At 33.7% G+C, this 27880-nt stretch overlaps 2 protein-coding genes and 1 long non-coding RNA gene across 6 annotated transcripts; 1 reads left to right on the top strand and 2 right to left on the bottom strand.

The window, feature by feature from the left end:
• Positions 1–68: 68 nt before the first annotated feature.
• On the bottom strand, positions 69–7535 carry LOC132598496 (auxin-responsive protein IAA1-like). Of its 2 annotated transcripts, XM_060311424.1 has the most exons (5): positions 7167–7529; positions 1051–1226; positions 855–969; positions 526–587; positions 69–393 (listed from the first exon to the last, which is right to left on the bottom strand). In XM_060311424.1, exons 1-5 carry the CDS (start codon positions 7367–7369, stop codon positions 359–361), a joined length of 591 nt encoding a protein of 196 aa, XP_060167407.1. In that variant the 5' UTR covers positions 7370–7529; the 3' UTR covers positions 69–358. The 2 variants fall into 2 exon arrangements, with proteins under 2 accessions (XP_060167407.1, XP_060167399.1); XM_060311416.1 differs by lacking the exon at positions 69–393 and having other exon boundaries at positions 409–587; positions 7167–7535.
• On the top strand, positions 1220–6728 carry LOC132598529 (uncharacterized). The gene is made up of 2 exons (XR_009566593.1): positions 1220–4363; positions 4448–6728. It is a non-coding gene; the product is annotated as an uncharacterized LOC132598529 (long non-coding RNA).
• A 7157-nt stretch (positions 7536–14692) lies between the features above and the next one.
• Positions 14693–17650, bottom strand: LOC132598510 (auxin-induced protein 22C-like). 3 transcript variants are annotated; one of them, XM_060311443.1, is made up of 4 exons: positions 17182–17650; positions 16325–16418; positions 16035–16090; positions 14693–15110 (listed from the first exon to the last, which is right to left on the bottom strand). In XM_060311443.1, the coding sequence occupies exons 1-4, from the start codon at positions 17528–17530 to the stop codon at positions 15082–15084; spliced, it is 528 nt and encodes a 175-aa protein (XP_060167426.1). In that variant the 5' UTR covers positions 17531–17650; the 3' UTR covers positions 14693–15081. The 3 variants fall into 3 exon arrangements, with proteins under 3 accessions (XP_060167426.1, XP_060167434.1, XP_060167420.1); XM_060311451.1 differs by having other exon boundaries at positions 16039–16090; positions 17182–17649; XM_060311437.1 differs by lacking the exon at positions 16035–16090 and having other exon boundaries at positions 17182–17640.
• Between the last annotated feature and the right edge of the window lie 10230 nt (positions 17651–27880).

Below are 27880 nucleotides of genomic sequence, written 5' to 3'. Positions count from 1 at the left end.
TCACTGTAGCTACTAAATATAAATAAATTAAAAGATAGTTAATATCAATAATTACCTCTTAGAGATAGTTATGCGAAATAATTATTCCTTTATTAAAACGCGATATGCTTATCTCTATGCTTTATCTTATAACACCATACCATCGCAAAATCTTTTATATGATCTTATCTTGTGACACGATCTATAAGTGTCCCAAGAAAGCATAGCTAGCGAGCTAGCTACTATACAATGAGATGCATAAAATAAAGAGTAGAAAAAGTTCCCTAACTAGGTGCAGATACAGAAATAGTAGTAAAAGAAGGCAAAATAAGAGCCTATATATGTACATGCTGGCCAATATGAGTACTTCTTTAATTAATCAGCATTTCAACAGTAATAAGCTTGTCCTTTGAGCTGCATATATACACCATTATCAAAAGTAATTCGTCAATTTAGTAAAGTATGGTGTACGGAATTTATTTATAAGCTAATTTAACAACTCTAAGCATGAGTAACAAATTGAGAAGGCAGCTAAAATGTACGTACCAAATCCGGTGACCTCTGAGCTCTTCATCAACCTAAGCCTCTTGCAAGATTCAACAAACATTCTGTCAAAGAAAATGGATCATAATTAAGAAAAGGTCAATCGCAAGAAATTGAACTAAACTCACTTAAGAGCCAGGAAAAAGATAAAATAAATTAAGCTTATTTACACTGCCAATAGGAATAAATATTTTTTATCCTATCAATTCGTCTAACCTATTGGAAAAGTTGCTTTCTTTAATATAATTGTTCAAATTATTAACCTCACTTATTATGAACAATTGCTTATAATTATTTTTAAGCAAGCTGACAGTGTAAGATGTAAAACATACTTCCAGGGAACGTCTCCAAGTAGCATCCAGTCCCCATCTTTGTCTTCATAAGTTGGCAACAATTCCACACCATTAATTGTAGGGACTATAAGCTTCCTCCCATTTAGAAAGTTACCTGTTTAAAAGTAACTATTTCTCTTAAAAGAAAGACTCAAGAATCAAATTCATGAGAAGCTGTTAAAGATTGAATACTTACAAATAGTTAGGCAAGTAAACAGTTTTGGCAGAGCATTTAGCAGCTGGTCATAGCTTGTGTACATTTCCAAATCAACTTTTCTCAAGTAGGGAGCTCCATCTACTGCCACCTTCACGTACTTCTTTGCTACCTTGATCCTCTGTGATCTCACTGGTGGCCATCCAACTACTTGTGTCCTAATATATTTTTGAAAATATAGTGAAAAATTAAGCACGCTACTCTTTTGTTAAAAAGAACAAAAAAGCATGTGTACAGTTACAATTGACACAACCATGCATCGATCCAAGGCCTGTACTTCTTGAACCTAGCTATTCGCCTTATTACTTTACATGTGATTAACCAATACAAATAAAAAAAGGAAGGAAATAAATAGATAACATAGAATTTTTGATGTATTAAGTACTTATATACATTGACAATGTTACTAATTTTACAATATGATGAGCCTCAGGTTATAAAAACTTATTCTAGGAGGTCAAAATAAACTATTGAAAAACTTAGTAACTGTCACAGTTACTCATGTATTAGGGTGGTTTTTCTGGAGAAAAAGGGGCAGGACAATTTCAAACAGATATTCAGAGAAGTATTTTCAGAAAAAAGGGAATCCTTTAGGAGAGTCTAGCCTCTCGAATGTCTAGAAGTATCAAATCTGTGTAATCTCATTATTAGGTATTGTGTAACTGAATGTCGTTCATGTCTTAGGTTGTAATTTAAGGTGTTAGCAGTGTTTAAGTGGCTGTTTTCAGATTTCTTGTTGTAATATCAGTGTATCTAGTGTAAAACATCAGTATTTGTTCCTTTATTTACTGTTCCACGCAGAAAAGTCTATTAAATTTGGTAACAGAGAGGAAACGTTCCGGCATGGTGAGTAAAATGCGGGGACGAGTTGAACAAGTCGAAACTAATTTGACAGGGGTAAGAGAAGATGTCAGAAAACTGGAACGATTGTTTCAAGAAATGAGAGTTTCTTGCCAGAATTGAACCACAAGGGAAAACTGTAATGGCAGAACCATCCGCTTCTCAAACCAGATCTGCAAGGGAAGCAATGTTAACTCCAACGGGGAAAAAGATGGGAAGAATTTCGGAAACTACAACTACCGGTTTTCGAAGGAAAGGACCCTTTGGGATGGATTTTAAAGTGGAACAATACTTTGCAGTGAATGACATTTCTGAAGCAGAAAGATTACAGGAAACCGGCGTTTGTTTGGAAGGAAAAGCCTAAAATTGGTATTATTAGTTAGAGTCTAGACAAACAATATCAACCTGGGAAGTCTTCAAAAAAGAGTTACTGAATCGATTTCATCATTCCCAAAAGAGCAACCAGTATGCCGTCTTTATGGGGGCTAAAGCAGGTCACCACTGTTCCATCATTTCGTGAAGAATTTGAGGAAGTGTCAGCGTCTATGAAGGAAGAGTCTGATGGGTTCTTATCTAGGGTGTTTTTGAATGGCCTTAAGGAAGAAATTCGAGCAGAAGTGATGTTTCCACGGGCTCAAACATTGAGGGAGATAATGTAGATGGCTCAAAAGGTGGAGGATCGGAATTCTATTTTGGAGCAAGTTCAAGGGTTCAAATCTAAACCGGCAGTTCAAGCAATAAACAAGTTGTGTTTAGACCCAATTACTCTTGGGTCACAAACATACTTGAAGCATATGGATCAAGCCAGAGCAGCAGGACACAACGTTGATTCGCAAATGAATACTGTAGCAAAATCAACTGGTTTTAATGCGTCTTCTTCAGCAAAATTCGAGGGACAATTCAGAAGGTTGTCTGATTCATAAAATGCCAAAAAAAGAGAGTTAAGGTTATATTTCATATGTGATGGAAAATTTGGCCCTAACCATCGTTGTAAAAATAGGCAACTGAACCTCTTGTTTGTTTCAGAGGCACCCAACACAGATGAAAAGAAAACAGAAAAATTCTTCGTGGTTGCAGGAGATGATGTAGACGAAGGAGAACAAAAGGCCACTATGATGGTGTTGAATATGAATTCAGTAGTGAGCCTTACAGGAGGAAAAACTATGGAATTTGTGGGACTAATGGACAGCGGATCTACCCATACTTTTATATCTTCCGCGCTTGCTCATCACTCGTATTTACCTATTGAGAAGACCAACAGATTTGAAGTGACAATTGGTAATGGTCAACAGGTTGATGGGAATGAAGTATGCAAAGGGGTGTGATTAGACGTTCAAGGCGTACAAATTCACCGACATTATTTTTTGTTTGAGTTGAGTGGAACTGACGTGGTGTTGGGGATGAAATGGCTGGCTAGCCACTTTGGGTGAGATGAGTGTAAACTGGTAACTTCTCAACATGAAATTAAAGATGCAGGAAGATTGGTGTCGCTTCGAGGGGATCCAGCTATGGTTCAAACAGTAGTGTCACTAAGAGCCATGAATAATCTGTTAAAAAAAGAAATCAGGGATTCTTAATTGAGTTGAATCACGTAACAGCAAATGAAGGCGAAACAATTATTACATCAAAGGAGATTGAGGACTTGTTATCTGATTACCCAAAAGCATGCGCCCAAGCTTCAAGTCAACCACCACACCTTTCTCGGTATCATGCTATTACTATTCAATCTGGAAAACAACCACCTAACATTCGTCCAAATCGATATCCTCATTCTAAAAAAGCTGAGATTGAGCGTTTAGTCCAGGAGATGTTGGCTGCTAGAATAATTAGGGCTAGTACTAGTCCATATTCTAGTCTGGTGTTACTCGTTAAGAAAAATGATGGAAGTTGGCATTTTTGTGTTGATTAGCGAGCTCTTAATGACATCAAAGTTCCTGATAACTTTCCAATACCATGCATTGATGAGTTACTGGATGAGCTAGGGGGAGCCGCCATATTTACCAAGTTAGACCTCAAGTCAGTTTATCATCAGATTCACATTCAAATAGAAGAAGAAGCGAAAACGGCCTTCCGCACCCATGAGGGACATTATGAGTTTATGGTCATGCCATTTTGCTTGACCAATGCACCCTTGACTTTTCAGTCATTGATGAATGATATTTTCAGGGAACATTTGTAGATTTTATTTTAGTGTTCTTTGATAATACTTTGATTTACAGTAAAGAGACTATGCTTCTCATCTTGAACATCTGAAGATTGCTTTAGATATTTTCAAACAAAACCAGCTGGTAATCAACGAGACAAAATGCATGTTTGGGCAACTTAAACTGGAATATTTAGGTCATATCATCTTCGATGAAGGAGTGCGATAAGATCCTTCCAAGATTGAGAGTATGATATCTTGGCCAGTTTTTAGAGATATCAAGTCATTGCGGGGATTTTTAGGACTCATAGGGTACTACAGAAAGTTTGTCAAAGATTATGGTAAGATTGCCGCCCCTTTAACTGATTTATTAAAGAAAGATGTTTTTTTTGTTAGGAGAACAAGCTCAACAAGTATTTGAAGCATTGAAGTTGGCGATGACTCAAGTGTCTACTTAGCGATGCCGGACTTTTCTCAGCCATTTATAATTGAAGCTGATGCTTCAGGATTTGGCATTGGTGCAATTTTAATGCACAAAGGTAAACCTATTGCATATTTCAATCGAATGCTTTCTTCTAGAGCAAGACAATGTTCAGTATATGAACGGAAGCTAATGGTCATTGTGTTGGTTGTCACGAGATACAACAACAACAACAACAACAACCCAGTGAAATCCCACATCGTGGGGTCTGGGGAGGGTAGAATGTACGCAGACCTTACTCCTACCAAGGTCGTCAAGAGATGGAATCTCTATTTGATGGGTCATCATTTCATTATTAAAACTGACCAAAAAGCGCTTAAATTTTTGCTGGAATGGAGAGTTATGGGTGAGAATCACCAGAAGTGGGTTTCCAAACTCATGGGTTATAAGTTTGAGATCAAGTACAACTCGGGTACTGAAAATAGAGTAGTTGATGCGCTGTCAAGAAGCGGGGAATCTGCAGAGTTATATGCATTTTCAACTTGGAAATATCATGACAAGGAGAAATGAGACCAAGAAATACAACGAGACACCAAAATGGCTTCTATTTTGCAAAAGCTAATTTCAAGACTACTAGTAGATGACAACTACAACTTGAAGAATGGATGTCTACTATTCAAAGAACGCTTGTTTTTGCCAAAAGGATCATCTCGAATACCTGGGCTATTGAAAGAGTTCTATTTCTCTCCTATAAGAGGCCATTCGGGGTATCTTCGCACATATTAGAGGCTATCCGAGAATATCTATTGGGAAAGAGGGATGTATTGCCAGGTGTGAAATTAGTCAAAATAACAAGTGTCAAACTTTGAGTCCCGTGGGGTTACTCCACCTGTTACCTATACCTTATCATGTGTAAGAGGATGTAAATATGAACTTCATTACTAGCCTCATTCCTAAATCCAATAAGTTTGATACTATATTGGCTGTGGTGGATTGTCTTACTAAGTACACACATTTTATTCCACTTTCATACCCTTTTAATGCTAAAGATGTGGCTGATGTTTTCATTAAGGAAGTGGTTAAATTACATGGATTTCCTAAATTTATTGTGTCTGATCGTGACTGTGTGTTCATAAGCCAATTTTGGAGGGAATTGTTCAAAATAACAGGTACTACCGTACGCTATAACTCTTCCTACCATCTGGAGACCGATGGACAAACAAAAGTGGTGAATAGGAGTTTGGAGACATCTTCGTTGCATGGCAGGAGAAAATCCTAAGCAATGGTCTCACTGGTTATCTTGGGCTGAGTATTTGTTTAATACATCCTTTAACTGATCTGCAGGTATGACACCCTTTAAAGCATTATATGGGAGGGATCCACTATCAATTTTTGACATGGGTGACATAGCAATGGAAGATGTGAATAAGTAGGTGCACACTAAAAATCTGATCTTGACCAAACTCAAATATCATCTGTACAAGCACAACAAAGAATGAAGAATCAAGCTGATCGACATCATAGAGAAGTGATTTTTGAGATTGGTGAAATGGTATATCTCAAACTTCGGCCCTACAAACTACATTCTTTGGCTAAGAAGATTAATGAAAAACTTAGTCCCAGCTTTTATGGCCTTTCAAGATTCCGAAAAAGCTTGGTCTCGTAGCTTATCAGTTGGAGTTGCCCGTTGGAGCACGCATTCATTCAATGTTTCATATTTCACAATTGAGAAAATGTTTGCTACCAACTACTCCTGCTCAAAACCTACCTCTATTTCTTACGCAAGATTTGGAGCTTCAAGTTGAGCCTAAAGCAGTAAGGCAGACCAGGAAGCTTATCAATGGTAAGTGGGAAGTGTTAATCAAGTGGAAGAACCTGGCAGAATTTGAGAATACTTAGGAGGACTATGCTATCATTGATCTACAATTTCCTGACTTTTACCTTGAGGAAAGGGTGACTCTTATAGGGGAGGGTAATGATGAGCCTCAGGTTATAAAAACTTATTCTAGGAGGCCAAAATAAACAATTGAAAAACTTAGTTACTCATGTGCTAGGGTGATTTTTTCTGGAGAAAAAGGGGCAGGACAGCTTCAAAAAGATATTCAGAGAAGTATTTTCAGAAAAAAGGGAATCATTTAGGAGAGTCTAGCCTCTCGAATGTCTATAAGTATCAAATCTGTGTAATCTCATTATTATGCACTGTATAACTGAATCTTAGGTTGTAATTTAAGGTCTTAGCAGTGTTTGAGTGGTGAATTTTCAGATTTCTTGTTGAAATATCAGTGTATCTAGTGTAAAACATCAGTATTTGTTCCTTTATTTACTGTTCTACGCAGAAAAGTCACAATACTAGCACCCTTCCTCTGTTTCAATTTATGTGCGTTATTTTCCTTTTTACTTTGTTTAAAAAAGAATTCCACTTTCTATATTTGGTAATTCTCCAATTCACATGATATATCCAAGGCTAGAAGAGTACTCAAAGTGTATTTTAGTACATTACACACATTTTAAATTTAAGACCACCAGTTTCTACTGTCCCATATTTTCTTAAATTTCATGTCCAATCAAATTACTAGTCATTACACTAGGATACATGAAATCAAACGGAGGAAATATTATTTTTTTAGATTAAAAATCTCATGTGTTATGATACATATGAAGTTAAACTTAGTACTATTTGATTAGGGAACTTACTGTGCGGAATGTTTGGTTCCACTGGAGATTTCATCTTCATAGCTTTTATCATTAGGATTTCTTGCAGTAAAGGTACCGAGGCTCAACTCAATAGCTTCGTCGGGCAGTGAGAATCCACGTTTTATACCACATATTTGCTTTCTTGATAAGCCCAGTGTGAGCTCAGTTTCCTCGAGACTCCGGCTGGAGGTATCAAATTTCATCTTAATACTGTATGTACGTATTTTGTGAAAGGGAAGAATGGGCTAAGAAAGGTGTTGGTGTGATGTTTGGCTATTGTATAAGCTTTGGATTAATGTGGAAGGAGGCTATCATTAATTAATTAGACCATTCTCCTATTAACACGTCTACACAGATGTGCGGTACCTTTTGGTTCATGCCATTAATTGAGGGACGTAAATGATGGGAAAGCATGCATCTCCATTTTGATTAAGTATTTACTTTCATTTTGGGGGTCCATGTAGGCTTTTCTCTTCTTTTAATTAAGTCGTTTGCTATTTTCTTATTTAAGGGGTTCACTTTTTACTCTATACCAAGCGCGCTAAATACTTTGCACGATCGATAAAATTGTTTAAAATTAAATGTAAATATGTGTTTACTAGCTATATGTATATCGAGTATAACGAGCTACACCGATATTAAAGTGGTAAGTTTATAAGCCGACTGACGAAGAAGACCGTGAGAGCATTAGTTTACTTTTGTATCCCTTTGTAAATTGATTTTTGGTTTTATACTATTTTTTCTTCAAAGAGTTTTTATCTTATCGATAAGAAAGTTGAAAAAATTACAAAAGAAACCTTTGTAGGATGTTTTTCTTAATTCAAATTGTAAGCAGCTATGTTCAACCATTTTCATTGAGAGTAGCTGCACTTTTGCTTATATTTGATTGAATTTTATATACCGTCACAAAAAAAAAATTGGTAAAGCAATACTCTAATTTATCGAAAACTCTCTAGAGAGAGCTTGGTGGAACTTATGAAATGCTATAAACGTATAATATATTATCTTAATTTGAAAGAGAAAAAAGAATAACCGTGGTAGAGGACTTGGATTATATGTGCCCATTGCATGTCTTTGCTTGCGCAGTTTAGCCATGCTATAATGAGTGGTTTTTTTTTTAATTAATTATGAATCTTCAAAATTAATTTAATTGACTAATAATCATGATTCGTGTAGGACAAATTTGCAGAAAAAAGAAAGAGTAGAACGCTCTCTATTAACAGGGACAGTATAGTACGATTTAGTTTTATTCACATTGGTGATGCTGAGAAGGTGATAAATATATGTAAATGTTTTTTTCTTTGAGTTTGGATTTAACTTTAATAATCCTATAATAGATGGATTTTTTTTCTTTAGGGAAAAAGGGTCATATTTACCCCTCTACTATGTGAAAAGGGTCACATTTACCCTCCGTTATAGTATCGGTACAAATATACCCCCGACGTTATATAAGTGGTTCAAATATACCCCTCTTCCGTTAGGTTGTCCAAGGTGGACATTTACTCCCACGTGGCATTGAAATTTTGGTGAGGCGGACACCACGTGGCACGCCACCTCACAGCCCCAACCTCTTTACACCCCCCCCCCCCCCCCCCCCCCAAAACCACTTCTTCTTCCACCAGTAACACCTCCTCCCCTCCACCACCATTGCAACCATCAAGACCACCATGACCATCACCATTTTCACCGTCTTCCCTTTCACTGTTTCACACAGCCACGACTTTCTCCGAAAAGGATTATCAGTCAGCTTTAGTTGAAGCTGTAAAATTTTACGTTGCACAAATCATAGAGGCCTCAAGACCGTCAAAATTTGATTTTGTTGTTTTGCCCTTCAAGAAATGAAACAAAATTCAACCTTCCCAGACGTATTGAGAACATAATCACTAACTCTGTTCTAATAACAAGGATTCATGTCTAGTTATAATTCATTATGGATTTCAGATATTCCTTTTCTTTCTAATTAGAATCTCATTTTGGAATTTGACACTAAAGCTGACTGCACTGGAATGAAGGATGCTTCAATGATTTAGAGTTTCTGGTGGTTAAAAGTAAAATCTTTTGTTCATAAATTGAATATTACATAGTCTTGGGATACAAAGAATTACAACAGAGGGGAAATAATTTTTAAAAAATCCATTAAGTTGGGTGGTAAATCAAAATGGCCAAATAAAATTAAGAGAGAGAAGAATCACGAAAACAACCTGAGATGCAAGAGCCAAGTACCCAACAGTATTTGCAAGTGACCACCACCATTTTCAGTTTTATACACCATCTCCACCTCTGCTTAGTTATGGTGGTGTTATCGTGTTGATGGTGACAGTAATGGTGGAAGAAGAAGTGGTTTTGGGGGGGGGTTGTAAAGAGGTTGGGGCTGTGAGGTGGCATGCCACGTGACGTCCACCTCACCAAAATTTCAATTCCACGTGGGAGTAAACGTCTACCTTGGACAACTTAACGGAAGAAGAATATATTTGAACCACTTATTTAATGTCGGAGGTATATTTGTATCGATACTATAACGGAGGATAAATGTGATCCTTTTCTAGAGGGGTAAATATGACCCTTTTCTAGAGGGGTAAATATGACCCTTTACCCCCCCCCCCCCCCCCCCCTCCTTTTTTTTTGCCCATTCTATATGTGCGCCAAGCTGAGTGCACGAACAAGTGATTGAGTGAAGCAAAGTGTGGCGCTCGTGTGGGGAAAGAGATGGTAGGGACAACATGTCCGGGGTACTTTTAGGAACAGGTCAATCTTAGAAGAGTCCATGTGCCAAACCCAACTCATGAAATTAAGAAAAAAAGAAGGTCCCACAAACGCAGTCATGTGACCCTGTTGCTTTGTCGGGTTTTGACTTATCATTCTCCTTTATCACGCTAACGGGTCTCCAACCGACACGTCCACACTATAATATAGCTTTTTGCTTATATATGTCGACAATATATATAAGTATAGAAATGCTAATTAATTCGCAGTACTATTTTTCATCAATTCGTAGTAGTACTAAATTGTAATTGAATGAATTTAACTTATGGATTGTAGGTGAAACGAAGTTTCTCTATTTCGACATATATTTTAGATAGTAACTTGTTTCATTTTCTTATTTCTTATCCGACTTCTTTCCATTTCTCTTATCTTCATAAGAGACACATGTCATAATTAAGAATTAAAGGTTTAAATCTAATTACCCAAATTAAGATTCTAATCATAATTAGAATAACAAGTAATTTCTTAATTTTTACTCTAAATAATAATGGATATCCCGGAATTTTAGCTAAAACAGTATCTCACCTATAAATTAACCCTAAATTTTTCTCAATTTTCCTATTTATTACGTGCTCTGATTTTTCCTTCTTTTGAACAGTTTTTTATTTTATTTTTTTAAACAGTTCTTTTTACTCCCCCCCCCACCCCCCCCCCCCCACCTCCTCTTTACTATCTGTCATGGAAGATCTGGATATGTTCCCAAAAAATTTCTCATAGAGCCCGTTTGGATTGGCTTATAAGTTGCTTATAAGCTGTTTTCAGCTTTTTTGAGTGTTTGACTGGCCAGCTTAAAGTCATTTTGTGCTTAAAATAAGCTCAAAAAAATAATTGGGCCCATTTGACTTAGCTTATCTAAAGCAGCTTATAAGCTGAAAACAGCTTATAAGCCAAAAAAAATAAGTTAGACTACCCCAACTTATTTTTTTTAGCTTATAAGCTGTTTGCAGCTTATAGGCATAAGCCCATCCAAACAGGCTCTTTATGTCGTCCAGCTTCTTGCTTATTTACACAAAATTATTCACTTCATGATTAGTTTACATGAATGTTGACATGTTGTACATGATACTAAATGAACATATTAAAAACTAAAAATACTCTTAACACTTGATCACTAAACTAAAAGAGCATGTAATAAAATAGGAAAAGAGAGAAAAAATGTAGGATTAATTTATAGATGAGATAATATTTTAGCTAGAATTTTGGGATTGCCAAATATTTTTAGAATAAATAAAGAAAATGATTATTATTTTTGTCATGGTTAGGACCGTGATTTGGATAATTTGATCTCAATCTTTAATTTTTAATTATGACATGTATCTCTCCTCCAAGTAGGAACTTGGGGAAAATGGAGAGGAACCGGATCCACCTCCAACCAACACGTCCATGCTATAATATGGCTTTTTGCTTATATATGTCTACAATTTAAAGAAGGAAATAGAAATGCTAATTAATTCGCAGTACTATTTTTCATCAGTTCGTAGTAGTACTAAATTTAGAGTGAATTTATGGCGGACTAATTGAATGAATTTAACTTATGGACCAATGGTGAAACAAAGTTTCACTATATCGACATATATTTTAGCTAGTAACTTGTTTCGTTTTTTTATTTCTTAATATGTCACGTTTATATGTACTGTAACTATCTTTTAGACAAACTAATATAATTTTTTTTACATTCTCAGTGCATAATAAGTAATTGCTTCTCTCAACAAGACAATTTGTCATAAAAAACTGGGATGTCATAACATGACAACACGATATAAAGCGTGAATTTAAAAAAAAAAAAAAAAAAAAAAAACAAATTAAAGGAGATTTGAAAAGTTAAAACGCCTGGCAGATCATACTTTAATTTAGGTAAACAGCTGCCTATAATTTATGCTTTGAATATTATGAAACATATCAAGGTTTATTCGGTACTTGTTCGTACTGTCCAAAACATACCGTATTATAGCACATGCTACACTTGAATGCATATTTAGGTTGAGCAAATGTATATTTATACATATATAATGCGTACTTAGCTTTACTGATTAAACAGAATGAGTAATGCAGTGATAACGATTCCAGTAGTGGGCAGACTCTTCAGTAATTTTTGAACGTGACAATAGCATAAAGCGAGTAATTTGGGGGATGCACAGTTCGCGTGGACCAGTTCTTGATGTGTTCCAACATTTCAGGTTATTTTCCTTGAATTGATCGAACATAGCAAATTTTGCAGTTAGATGGTATCATCAGTTTTCCAAAGAAATTCATACAAAAATTGACCTCTCATAAATAGCGACGAAGATGACATTAACTTTCTCGTGCGTGGAAAGGTTATTTTTGGAAATTGATTCCTCTATATATATTTGCAGACAGGACAGAAGAGAAATTGTAAATTTAGACCTACAACAATAAAATCACATGAGCGGTCTAGACTTTGTGTACAATCTACTTCAGTAACAGATACATGTAGGAAAAAACATGAAATAAGTTAAATTAATGTTGTGTCTAATTCGTTACCTACTATACTACTACAATTCTGATCAATTGTAGTTCTTGAAGGAGCAAAATTACTATTGCAACATTATATTTTCGTGATAGAATTAGGTGAGAACATTGATTTTAAGCTCTTTCTTTTTTAATTTGTGAATTATATACAAACTGATCATGATACTGAATATGCACTTAAATTTTTGGGGACGTTTTGTTCACATACTAGCTACTTATATATAGTGTTTATAATATGCAGGGATTATTATTTATGTGCGCATCGTAATTAATACTGAGAAGATTTTTATACATGAATTATTTACTTTAAAAAGCATTTTTACATTTAAATGGTTTAATTCCCGTGTTGTATATACATGTATTATTATTATTATTATTATTATTATTATTATTATTATTATTATTATTATTATTATTATTATTATTATTATTATTATTTCATATTCTATCCTGCAAAAAATAATACGAAAATTTTCACATAATTTGGTGCAAGTAAATTAAATACTGCCAATCAAACACTAGATTAGTAACCATGCGATGATTCTTTTTCTTATACGACCAACCAAACACTATATTATCTTATGTGAAATTGTATCCTCGGATTAATTATTCCAAACTATCAACCAAATGAACCCTAATTAAGTTCTTTGCAGAGAGATGTAGTCACAGGCCCTGACAGATACCCTGGTTACCATTAGTTGTATGCAAATAGGCCAGAAGTACTTTGCAATTGAACAAACAAGAAAATGAGTTGCTAAGTCACCTAAGTACATAATTCAGGTTTCTAGCAGGACATGTGATAATGGACAGTTAACCAAATCCAATTTAATATTAAAATAAAATTATTAAATGCATGTTATTCTCAAACAGTGCCTTCTGTCGGACGTATCTATGAGGAGACCATGTGCCATGGTAGTTTAATTAGTTAGTTGGTATACGTTTACAATAGTACCTTAGTACTAAATTATGCATGCCTCTCGTGAAGAATCTGCACCTTGGCAATTAACAAAGTGAATTCCTTTGGACAATGCTGAATGAATAACATTCTTAATTTTCTTCTTCGCGACTTGTTAATGTATATACATCCTTAATTCACGTTGTATGAGAATTGAAAAACTTGACCTGAGAACATAGTTTACAAGTCTCCCATGGTTTCTCGAGTCTTTTGGAAATAATTAGCTACTAAAGCTGATTGTAATTCAAAAAAGGACGACGTTTGACAGATAAATTAATATAGGGATTGAAAAGTCTGACCATGCATGCATGTAAGAGCTAACAAAATAACAAGTTATGCTTCTAGTGGAAACTTAAAATAATTTCATCTGTATTTCATATATAGTCCAAGAGAATGATACATTATGCATGGGAATTGAGTTGGATGGATACCGGAACCTTGCCATTTTTACCTGATGCATGAACCTATATGTAGTATATTATTATTTACTTGTTTTTTTAAATGTTTTTATATATTGTTGTGTTAGCTCTTCTAGGATTCCAAGAAAGCTGCTAGCCCGTGTGACATTATATTGTACATTTTTCACTATGTTCTAGGGGTTTGATTGATCCAAGCTCATCAAGGTGAATAGATTAAGGAAGAGAACGAACTTAGCCACAAGTTAAACAAGATTTTCTCTTTTAGCCACTATCCACTTGCCTAACGACCACAGCTCTACTAACGTATCGTGGGCAATGCATTATTGCATTTGCTTTAGGTTAGACGTCATTTAACATGTGTACGCTGACATTATAAATATTTTTAACATTATACATTGTATTTCTACCTATTACAACAAGTTGTTTATTTTGTTTTCTAAGTTAGTATCAAATTAGGCTTATTGTAGATGGTTATATAGTTGTAGTTGCAAGTCTCTAATTTCACATATAGTCGTGTGACTTTTTACTCTGTATCAATAACATAAGCTCGTGCGTGTAGCCATGGAAATTCATGTGTTAGGAACATAATTAAAGCAAAAAAAACGTATACTCAACGGTTTTGAATTCGGATATCTCTGTCACGCATTATCAAAATAATTTGCATGTCTTATAAAAAAGAAGAGTAAATAATCAGCTGGCATATAAGGGGACGTGTCGAGTACATAATTTATATCTTCTATTTATAAGATGAAATTGATAGCCTCAATAGAGACTCATATTTACCTGAGCGTCCCAGTATTGGATGATTAATTTTTCAAATATAGGGGAAACCTGACTAAAGTCCAACATATTCAACGTTACTATAAAACAAAGTTACCAATAATATATAATGAGATAAATGAAGAGAAAAAAAAATTCCATATATTGTACTAAAAGCTAAGCTAGTATTACAGTAGCTGCTAGCTTTAAGCACGTTATCTGGATTACACATAACAAAATTAGCAACCAACATAAATCGTCACGTAAGAATTTGCTAGAAGAGGAAATAGTATAATTATGTCTTACTTAACACCTAAAATTACATCTACATTATGATGCAGATTAAGATACAATTAAACATATAACATTAACATAATTGATGATATGAGAGGCCACTAACCCAGTGGTCAATCACTCTATTTCTCACTAATGCAAGCGATTAAAAGGCCTCATTTCTCTTTGGACATTCCCTTGAGAAAGTCTTTTGTTCGAAGCCCTATCACTTTTGCATCCGATCTCTTCATTATCCTTAGCCTTTTGCATGATTCACTAAACATCCTGTAAATCACAATTGAATATCTTCATTAGTTTTTCTACTTTAATTTCTCCCCACAAAAAGATCAGTTAAAAGGAAAAAAAAAATACACAGAAAAGAAAAAAGAGATAGGCATGCTGGTAACAGTAAGAAATACTCAAAACATAATTGAGTACGTATAACAGGAGATGAAAAGATTGTCTATGAATTAATGATTGTCCAAGAGAAAACGTGGTCCAGAAAAGCTTCGAATGTGATAATTACTGCTTGACCCCTGGTGTTGTCGTCTGGGACATTCTTGTCTGATTCAAAACTATTTCTTGGAAAATTACAAGTTTGTCGGCAATTTTCTGAATTCTGGAAGAAATTGTGGCAGGTGAAATCATTGTACAAAGTCAATTTCTACTGCTTTTTCACTTTGTGTGGGGATACTTTAGACCTCAGGTCCTTTTCTTCAAATACATTTTTGGAATTTTGTTTGATTAAATGTTTTTGAAAATCGGTTAGTTTGATTTTATCTTTAAGTAATTCAGCTTAGGATTGAACTTATAAACATCTAAATCATATAAGTAAAGAGATCTATTCATTGATAAGAAAAGAAAAAAACATGAACGGGAATTGGATTGATGATAAAATAGAATCATGAATCGGGAACAGTGATTCGATTGCTGATGATGAAGAAAGAGAATTCTTGATCATACATGATTGAATAATTTGTTGCTTCAACATAATTTTACAAAAGGTGTTCCTATAATCAGGGAGTTCTTCCCAAAAATGGGGTTTAATCTTCGGTAAAAAGAAAGGATATAATGGGGAGACTTTTTACCTTTATCACAAAAATCAATTCTTATTTTTCTCTTGATCTTTCGTTGACAAGTTCAGTGGTAATGTTTAATTCAGCAAAGAAAACTTAAATCCAACACACCCACATGAGAAACATCACACACCTACCCAGTTACGTATACGGAGTACGAAGAAATCTGCTTCTGAATAAGATCGGAAACTGCCCAAGAAATCATGTACTAATATTAATGACAAAACATTAAAGTAATTGAGACGTACACATTATTTTTCTTGGAACGTAGAAATCAGGTGCATGTGAACTAGCGTAGCAAGTTTCTCATTTTTATAAATTTTATTACTCCTAACTATACCAATTAATAGTGGTTCAGTTATCCAATTATGCAATTTATTAAGGTATATAATTTTAGTGTTAGAGGTAGTGAAGTGAACTTACTGCCAAGGAACGTCACCAACAAGCATCCAGTCTCCATCTTTGTCCTCGTATATCGGAATGTACTCTGAATTGTCTGCATCCTTCATTGCTTCGCCTGTCCACAAATTCCCACATCTCATTATTTCCTTTGTCTAATTGTCTTCCTTTTTTCTAATTTCTAAAGATTTTTTTTATACTATCATACTCCCTTAGTCCAATTTATGTAGTAATAGTGTTTAATTGGACATAAAAATCTAATAAAAATAAAACCTTTGAAAATTTATGGTTTAATAGAAGTCAGTGATATTAATGAATAATATTAAAGTATTTCTAAACAAAAATAAATGACATTCTTTTGGGGAAAAAAAAGTACTCCGAAGAAATGAGATAGTTTACTATGTTTTTCTATTCAATTTCAGTTTCAAGTCGCCGGGTACCATGAAATTCTAGACAGCATAATTTTACAAGATTTCTACACGAGTGTAAAAGAGACTGTTTCATTGTCAATATAAATTCAATCGCTATAATAGGTCACCTACCATGGTTAACAGGTTAAAATTGATATTTGCTTCTTAATGTTGAGACATTGATAATTATCACAAGAAGGCTTACTTCTCAGCTAATAGATCTGGTGAGCCAACCATGATCAGAAACTAACCAAACCAATAGCATATGCAATTTTGAATCATAGGTTTCTATATGTTTAAAAATTTGCGGAGTAGAATATGAATGTTTATTTATGTACAATGTAAAGACCCTTGTTAAAGTATATTCCTTTTATTGAATTTTTGTCTTGCAATTCTGCATGGATGCTTTTTTGTTTTCAATGAAACACTATATATTGGAGTAACAATAAACTGAAGGAACAAGAAACTTACAAATGCCATAGCACCCGAAGAGCTTTTCAAGATTCATAACCAATTCATCGTATTCCTTGTGATTGCTCAAATCAACTTTTCTAAGAAAAGGAGCACCATCCAAACCAACTTTCACGTACTTCTTCGATCCTTCACGATTATTATTCTTTCTCCGGTAAGCACAAACAGGTGGCCACCCAACAACTTGGTTCTTGTTTCTACACTTAACATCATCAGCATGATCGTTAACATTGCTGCTACTTCTGTCACTCTCGATATCCGAAAACACCCTTTTCTTCTCATTTTTCTGATCCAACGAAGTAGGAAGAAATCCCAATCTAAGCTCCGTAATTTCAAGTTCTGTTGCCATTTCTTTTTTGCTCTTTTTGAAGAGTCAATTTTTGAGTTAGTTGTTTGATGAGAATAAGTGAAGTTAGTTTAATTTATAGTGTGTGGGGGTTAAGAGAGAAGCAATGCCAGGTCAATGGAAATAAATGGTCGGTCACATGAGATACCATGGTAGGGAACTTAATGTTACCTAAAACACTAATATGGACCGGCAACTTCCTAATTTTCTATGCGACCACTATCGGTACGTACGTAGGGTTATAGAGTTATTTGCGCACAGATATTATAAAAAGAAAATTACGATATCAGGTTAAGTTGACCTACAATAACATCTAATTTTTCATATCAAGCCTAATATGATACCTTGAAAAAAATAGAGTTAATAACCTGTTATAGCAGGTCAATTTAACATGATAACATAAATATCTTTTAGAACGTCGATGTATACAACTTAAATCTAGGGACTAGGATTATATTGATTTAATAAAGAATTTAAGTTCGATGCCGTGTAAGTTTCTTCTACACAATCATGCTAATTTTCAGTTAATTATGAGTGATCCTTATGATAGACATTAACTAATAACATAAGAACTATGGTATTTAGCTAACATGCTACTATAATTTAATTACAGATGTGATTTCTGAGAAAGTCTAATACTATAAAAGAATCTTTACATTATAAGTATACGAAACTTAATTTCATATTGGAGATTTAGTTACCGTTTTATATTTGTCATCAGAAAACATGCCATGTGATTTTCCCCTGATTGAAGGGTTGGCCAATTTATATGCATATATAGACACACACTTGACTATATCTGTATGTGTGCAAAATTAATACACCGAATGAGTTGTGTAATTATTTCTAGTGTACGAACTGACTACTGAGGCTTTGGAGAATATGGAAAATTAGTAGTGAAACATTGGTTTAATTTTACCTTAACTGTTTGGAGACGATGGAGAAGTAGAAGGCACAATTAAAGGGAACTGAAAGTACCCAATAAGCATTGAAAGAAGCGAATCAAAAAATTCAAAGGAGGTGATTTCAAACAGATATATATTGAGGAAATGGATGAACATAACCTTTATAATTTGAACGGAAGAAAATGACTCTGTAAAAATATCTTTTATGTAAAAATTAGAATCTCTTAAAAAGGACATAGAAATTAAAATAAATTTATAAAGTGCTACAAATCAATTCATGACCCTTTTCTTGATGCGAAAATCTTATGCTTTTAAGTTTTAACTATATATAATTTTCTCAAGAAAACGTCTTAAATAGGTAGAAAAGAAAATTAAATCATCTAATCATGATATTTTGTTATACAGTCAAACCTCTCTATAGTGGCAGCGTTTGTCTGAAAATTTCATAGCTGCTATAGTGAGGTGTTGTTATGTATGCATACTGGCATTTGATGTTTGGATATCATTAGCTGTTATGAACAAAAGTACGCATAAATTTATTTTTCTATACTTTTTTTTCTATATGTTATAAACGAAAATAAAATATTTGTTAATTTTAAAATCTCGATTGATTTTTCTGTTTCATTAATAAAAATTGAAGTGACTAATAAATTTGTAACTAGTTGTACCGTACTAAGGAGCATATGCATTTTAGATTAATTGAAAATTTAAATATTTCAAGTTTGACGTAAGAATTCTACAATTGTAGGTTGTTTCGTAAAGTCCAGTCTCTTAGTGATAATATAACACCTGAATTAACAAAGATTTTTGTCCAAACTTTCAGCAAAAAGGAATTTAATAGCTTCTTCTTGATGATTACTACAAAAAATTTAATATTTTATTTTTATACATAATATATTTCTTACAAAAGATTACTTCCCCCGGTTCAAAAAGATTGTCCACTTAGCCATTTACACACCTCTTAAGAAAATACTAACTCCCAGGCAAAAATAGGTAATTTGACTAAACTATCCCAAATTAAATAAGTATTGGGATTCTGTCACTTAATACTTAAAAAGGGCAAATCTGAAAAAATAATGTTAATTCTTTCTTGATTAGGTAAGCGGGCACCCTTTTTGAATAAAAAAATAAAGGCTAAGTGGACACTCTTTTTGACATGGAGGGAGTATTACACAATATTTGAGTATAACTATTATAGAGAGGTAATTTTACAAAGAGTGTACCGCTATAATGAACGGCACTGCTGTTATAGGTAGAATGATGTTATAGAGAAATAAAATATAACATGAAAAATCGGTTCCGAAGAAAATCAGACCGTTATAACGAAATGCCGTTATAATAAATGACAATTATGAAGAGGTTTGACTGTATGGATATATAGTTGCGTTCATTCGTTATTAATTTGTAGGCTTCACATTATCATATCTTACTCAAGCTGACATATCCAATATTTTTAATAGAAGTTTAGCTGCAACTTAAGAAATATTGCTTCTTGTGGGGAGTACAAATCTGTATGAAAACTTCCAACAATATCCTATCGAAGAACTGCTACAACCAAAATTCTGAAACCGTGTATAATATCCCCAAAGGCCCAAATTAGGAGGCAAAAATTTTATGTCAAAGAAAAAGAATATCACGAAATTCTGTTTGAAAAAAGAAAAGAAGCCATCCCTTTGAGAATCTGCACCGCTATTGGTACACATAATCTTACATCAAATAATCCTTGAACATTCACATAATTGCTCTTAGTCAACTATATAGTAATGATGTATGTAGGACTTGCGCAAATTAGCAATTTTCCTTGCATTTCTTCTTTCCAAAAGGGAAAAAGAGGAATTCCAAGGTAAAAGTTCTTCAAAAGACGATTGTGGTAGTAATTAAGGAACAAACAGCTGGAATTTCCCCTGCTAATGTTGATTACTTTTAATCATGATCCTGTAAGATATTAAATCATCACCATGGCAGAAATTAACATACAATGTACGAATACACAAAACATAATCTTGAGTTAGGATTAACAAACATAACATTCAACTCCATTGATTTAATAACAGTACCAATCAACAGTTGCCTTGAACTGGACCCTATCACCACATACTCAAGAACATAATACATTAGGATACTGACGACGACGACAACAATAAAGTATCCGGCGTAATCCTACAAGGATAGTGCCACGAGCCCACGACTAGTGAAATTGGGATTAGCCTCTATTTATATGGACTGTCTGTCCATCAACCTATAGTATATATATATATATATATATATATATATTATATCACTTGATGAGTCATTCTATTCCTATAATCAATTACTAACTAACATAAGTCCATCCTCCAATATCTTTTTCTTTTGCTTCCCTATCCTCAAGCATTGTCTACCTCATAACGATAGAAAAGGAGAGAATGGAACAACTTCATCGGCATTAAGTAACTCCTTTTTTTTCCCTTCCTACTGCTTAATTAGCTTCAGATTCATTAATATTCTTGTGCTAAATATGAACTAGTTTCCATTTTATAAATCTCTAACCTAAAAGGAATTGGACAAGGAAATGAAACATACTATAATGTCCTACATATATAAAGGCACACGTAATCTAGAGTTTGTCGCCTAAATCATAATGCGTTTTGTAATCACTCCTAGACAATCATATACCCCCTGTACCACTAGAGGCTACCTACGTCCCCACCTGACTCCCAGAGTTAATCAATTAAAGAGTTTTAACTTACACTACCATGTGAAGACGATATACAATATCGCTAATTGCTTATAGTAATAATAATAGACAACAATTACCTTAAATAACGCAGTAAATAATTTTCTATAATCTTGTAAACTACTTTATAAATTAAGGGAGGGGTTTGCTCCGTTACGTTTTGCTCCAATAGCTATCAATACAGCCTTATATAGTTGATACGTGCTTTAATAAATTTGAAAGTCTGAGATTCATTTTCATCTCTCTATCTAATCAAATTACTTACAAAACCTTTAGCGTGCCCAGCTAGAATTTAATGTATCACACACTGTGTAATGTTAAACTTATTCTTTTGAATTCAGTCCAGGCCATCAATTATTTGATGAAACGTGTGGGTACGATAATATTAGGAGGGCCAAGTTATTTGCCCCTCTAAGCACGTGAACGACACGTGACGACGGTGCTCTTGCATGCCTTATCGTGTACTGTACGATGGACATGCGTTCAAAATAAGTATCTACTGAAATAATGGAGGTCTTTTTATGTCAAAAAGAAGCTTGTCGTTAAAATCAGAAGGGAAATCACTTTAAAATTAAAAGTGACAAAACATACAAAAGTTGAGGTAGAACTGAGTCCATTCACGTAACTTCTGGGAAATGAAGAGTAAAATCTCCAACTTTCATTTTCAGTGAAATCTACGTACATATAACATACATAACGACATAACACGTTCATTAAAGTTTAGAGATGATTCACGAAGTGTCTAGTACCTAAAATTTGCATGGATTTGTTGCTTTGCAAATTGCATGAGACAGTACATACGAAAAGATTGATATTCCTTGAGATCCCTGTTTGTCTTCCAGCGTTGTGCTGGTGTCTATGACAATTGATAGTAGAAAACAAAAAGGCCAGTTTACAACCACTAATTATAAAGTAGAGATCGTGGCCTAGTGTTAAACACAAGTTCAATTGAACCACCGTATTTGAAATTCTACTCCCCGTTCTAATTTATGGGATGAATTTTATTGGGCAAGAAATTTAAGGAAGAAAGAAAAACTTAAGCTACTAATATTCTAATAGAAAGTCATTGCTCATAGATATTTGTGTAGCTATCATCTTTAATGATACGTTAATTAATTAGAAAGTTTAACGTCAAATTGTTTGATTTTTGGAATAGCTTAAAAAAATTGCATCACATAAAATTGGATAGATGGAACGGTACTAAGTACGAGGTCACTTCACTACAAGAAAAAAGAAATTTGGCAACAATATTTTTTTGTTGCCATAAATTGATTATTGTTGCAAAAAGTACTTTTGACTAAACCGTCAACCGGTTAAAACCGGTAACCGGACCGGAAAAACCGGAACCGGTAGAACCGGTTAACCGTTTAATTATTACCGGTCTGGTTCCGATTTTTTTGAAACCGGAACCGGTAAAACCGGAACCGGACCGGTTAAAATGGTGAAATAAAAAAAAAAATTATAGCCGTTGGGCGTTGGGCCTTTTTCCGTTAATGGACCGTTGGCAACGGTCCATTTGCAAAAATGGCCGTTGCCAAACGGTCATAAAATTAATTTTTGGCCCCTCAACCCCCCAAACTTTTTTTTAACACTTTAACCCATCCCCCACCCCTATATAAACCCTTCTTCATTTTCATTTTAATTCACACCAATTCACTTTTCTCTTTCTCTCAAATCTCAATCTCTCAATTATAGTTACTTTGCAATAATTAGCCACTTTATATTTCTCTCAAATAAATATTACAAAGTCTTATTATAGTTTCAACTTTCAATTATTAATTTTGCAATTATAATATTGTTGGTGGAGTTGGTGATTTTGCAACAATTCGAAGTAGCTTTGGTGGATTTGCAATTCTAACCGCCTTCACTTTGTTGGAAATTAATCCGGCAATTTGGTACCTTCGTTCCAACTCTATCTTTATTTTTCGCAATTTAATTTACGCAATTTAATTCTAGCAATTTATTTTTCGCAATTTAATTTACGCAATTTAATTTACGCAATTTAATTTGTTGTAATTTATTTTCTTGTGATTTATTTGATTGTGATTTAAATTAATTCTATTTAATAATGTCAAAGAGATTAAGACGTGGTGCCGGTAGTAGTAGTGGTATTGTTAGGAGTGGGCTTAATGAGGAAACATTTGTGGAAGAAACACCTAATTTAGGTATTGATGTTGGTGGAAATAATCCACTTTTAGGTCATGAGGCAATGCAACAACATTTTACCGACACTTTTAATGAAGATGATGATGATGATGAAACACAACCCCCGAAAATCCCATAGGAGATACATGTCCTGCACAATCACATACATAAGACAAACCACCTAGAACTCGTAAGCCAACAGCTAAAGTTTGGAAATTTATGACTAAGAATAGGGAAAACCAATCAGCTACATGTACCCTATGTGGACAAGTATTTAGTTTTAAGCAAGGAACTGGTAAGGATGGTGGAACGGGTACACTAAATGGTCATATGAGAACCAAACATATGGATGTTTGGGGAGAGCAAACGGGTTCAAATGTGGGGGGTATTCAAATGACGATAGACCCACGAACCGGTAGAAATTTTAAGTATGACAAGAAAAAAGAGCGTGTAGAAATAGCTAAAATGGTAGCTTATGATTGTTTACCATTTTCCTTTCCCTCGGGTTTGGGGTTTGTTACTTACATTCAACGTTGTTATAATCCGTTATTTGAGGGTATTCCTAGAAGTACTTGTAGAGCCGATGTTATAGATTTGTTTAAAAATATATAGATTTTATTTGCGCCATGTATTTAATTCTTTAAATTGTAATGTTTGTCTTACCGCTGATATGGGTCTTAGTCTTAACAAGTTAGATTTCTTTGCTATTACATGTCATTGGGTTGATGACAACTGGGTTATGCAAAAAAGAATTATAGCTTTTTTATATGATGAAGGAAAAGGTCGTCACGATGGAAAATTTTTAGCGGATTCAATGTCTACTATTATGAGATTTTTTAATATTAAAGAAAAACACTTTGTATTGCTTTAGATAATGCTTCTATTAATACAAAGGCGATAGGTCTTATAAAAAGAGAACTAAAGCCTCCGCTAAGTAATATTTTTCATGTAAGATGTAGTTGTCACATTTTAAACTTAATTGTTAAAGATGATCTTGGGCATTTTGAAGATTCTGTTTAAAAAGTTAGAGATGCGGTTGCGTTTCTTTTTTGTATGCTAATAGGGGAAGAATTAGAGATTTTAAGAATGCTTGTGTGGAAAATAACCTTAGACCTAGGAAAATTCAAGTAGAAATTGAGATTAGGTGAAACTACACTTACATTATGCTACAACAAGCATATCAGTATAGGATTCCCATACAACAAGTTCACAACAAATATAATACTGATAGTGATGATTGGTTAAATTTTTCGCATTGGGAAGATGTTAAAGAATGTGTTGAACTCTTAGAAATTTTTTATAATAAAACTCTTGCTTTTTCTAGATAATTTTATCCCACGGTAATCGAAATTTTAGCCTACTTAGCGGAAATAGCTAGAGTTTTACAAGAGTATAAATCTAAACCCGGTTATCAAGTGCCTATTTTTGAAATGATAATCAAATTTAAGAAGATGATAATGATGGAGAATGTGCAGACCTGTCGTATTCTTTTGATTTTGGTTGTTGGGTTTTGTTGCCGTTTGGATTTTTGCATATGTACTGTAATGAACACTTCTTACAAAGTATAGTAATAAATAAAAGCCACTATGCCATTTAGTGGTTAATTAAATAAATAAAAAAAAATCAAATTTAAGAAGTATTTTTTTTCCATCCCAATTTTATTTATATTGGGTTCTCTTTTAAATCCTTGTTTAAAAGTGTCTTATACTAAAAATTTGGTTAGTTAAATTTATACATTTTTAGAAATTGAAGAGGGAGTTCAACCATCTTTAGCTGAAGCCGAACTCGCTATTGATGATGAGTTTAGAAAAGTTTTTACTCATTATTCTAGTTTGGAAGAACGTGCTACACCCGTTGCTCCACGCCCTACTACTTCTCAGAGTAGCAAAAAGGGCTTGTCGGGTTTAAAAGTTTTACATTCACAGCCAACTTCTTCTTGTACTGCAAACTTTGATGAATATAACTTTTATTTGATGCAGCCAAATGTGAATATCAAGGAACTGGATGACTTGGACGTCTTAGCATGGTGGAAGAAGTACAAGGCAAGTTATCCGGTACTTTTAAGAATGGCTCGAGATATCCTTACGGTTCAAGTATCAACCGTGGCTTCGGAGAGCGCATTTAGCCAAGGAAGACAGTAAATTGGAGACCATAGACATTCATTATCCGGCTTTAGCTTGCAAGTACTAGTGTGCATTCGCGATTGGATAAGATCGGAGCGACACAACCAAAACTTAGAAGCGGAGGAAGGCGAAGAGGAAGAAATTAGATTTGATAGCTAGTGGACCGGACCAAATGGAAGACTTTGAAGATATTTCCATGACCGAACATGATATGGGGGAAATTAACGAAATGATTCAAAATTGGTGATTTTATTATTCTACTATTTCTGTACAACTCATGTATTATTTGCAAGTTAAAAAAAACTACAACTTGCAAATAAATGTTATCCAAGAATGAATAAAATATATGGCTCATTGAGCTTTCTTCTATTTACTTGTGTTCATATTAAAAATAAAAACTAGAAAGTTATATACTTGAAAAATAACTAAAATATATATATATATATATATATGTTTAAGTTATACTTATAGTATACTATAAATTATAAGTATATTCTTAGTATATTTTAGTTATTTTAGTGTTATATATATATATATTAAGTTATAAATATATATAAGTTATATATAACTTAAACATATTTATATATATTAAGTTATATAACCTAAGTATATTGATACATATATTGATATATATATAAGTATATTCTTACTATATTTTAGGTATATATATATGTATACGTATATACGAATTTATAAACTTAGAAAAAAATTAAGCTATAAATAACATAAGTTATAAGTATATATATATATATATATATATATATATATATATATATATATATATATATATATATATATACTTATAACTTATGTTATTTATAGCTTAATTTTTTTCTAAGTTTATAACCTAAGTATATTGATATATATACGTATATTCTTACTAAATTTTAGGTATATGTAGTATAACACTATAACTTAAGCATATAACTTAATATATATATGTATACACGTATATTCTGTATTGCTGACTTGCTGTTAGCCTGTTAGTCAGTAAATATTTAAACTTTACTTATAAACTTGTATAACATATGTAAATATACCTACAATATACTAATAAATATATATATATATATATATATATAATACAAAAAACAAAAAAAAAAGGTTTTGGAGACTTTGAACCGGGCCGGTTTCGGTTTGAGGTTTCAAACCGGTAAACCGGAACCGGTTAAACGGTTCCGGTTTTTTAACCGGAAACCGGCCGGTTCCCTAACCGGTTACCGGTCCGGTTCCGGTTAAACCGGTTAACGGGCTTACTTTTGACACCAAAAAGAAAAAAATTTGTTGCATAACCTTTTCCCAACGGCTGTTATTGCAACGACATGCAACAACTTTTTTTTTTTGTTGTCAAAAGTACTTTTTGCAACAATAATCAATACTATGACAACAAAATTAAGTTGTTTGACAACAAAAAAGTTCATTTACCAACACTAAAACTAAGTTGTTGCCAAATATTAAATTTATTGTTGTTATTTCTGTACTTTCTTGTAGTGCTTTAGAAATAATTAAGAAGTATTTATCTATATTAAGGCAGATTAGTATCATAGACAATAGCGTTTAATCCTTCTTTATTTTATACATGTCAGGTAAGTTTTTTTGGTTTACAAGATATGACATCACATTTCGCTTGTCATGATCAGTTTTCACCTTTTCCGGGTTTTGTTTTTCTACTTTAGGAATATGCTAGCAACACCAACCCATGCAGAAAAAACAGAGGGCTATGGCCCAGGACCCTTCTTGCACTGACCATTGTCACTCAGGCACTTTTTTGTGCGGAGTGCCCTTCAATGCACTGGTCTTTAATTTTTGCCCCTCCAATTATTGGTTTTTAATTTTTGTCCTTCGCCAAAAACTCTTAGGTTCCGGGTTCGTACCCCCGCTCAGTCAAAAATTTAAAGAAATTCATCAGGTAGAACTTGAATTCGCAAGACAGAGTTTTGCTCAAAACTCTACCTTAAGGTAGAGTTTGAAACTCTGCCTGAAGCAGGCAAAATTCTGCCTGCAAGCCTAACTTGGGCCCTAATAGGCCTAAGTTTCTAAGTTTGTTATAAAACTCTGCCTTATGATTTTATTTTATAACTGAACTGAACTCGAACTCCAAGCCTCGTGATATTAGGCGAAGGATAAAAATTAAAAACCACTCATTTGAGGGACAAAAATTAAAGACCACCCTAAAATAAGGGTATTCCTGCCTCAGGTGGTCGTGTTCATCTTTCCTCATTAATATACAAGAAATATACATAGAGATACTAGTTAATACTTTCTAAGAAGTGTTTGGAAGATTACAAAATAATAATCGAGCTAGTCGTAACATTTCATATTATGCTAGCTTTGTGCCAGCATGAACACTTGAAATGGCTTTAGCAAGAGCAAGTTCAAAGTCAGTTAATCGACTTGTCAAATGAAGCAGCTAAAAGTTACTTCACTTTGGCACCGCTTTACATCGAAAAAGAAAGGTAAGGCA

This window comes from Lycium barbarum, chromosome 1 (genome assembly GCF_019175385.1).
Source record: "Lycium barbarum isolate Lr01 chromosome 1, ASM1917538v2, whole genome shotgun sequence".
NCBI classification, from domain to species: domain Eukaryota; kingdom Viridiplantae; phylum Streptophyta; class Magnoliopsida; order Solanales; family Solanaceae; genus Lycium; species Lycium barbarum.
The sequence above is the reverse complement of the archived record's forward strand: the minus strand, read 5'-3'. Positions and strand labels throughout refer to the sequence as shown.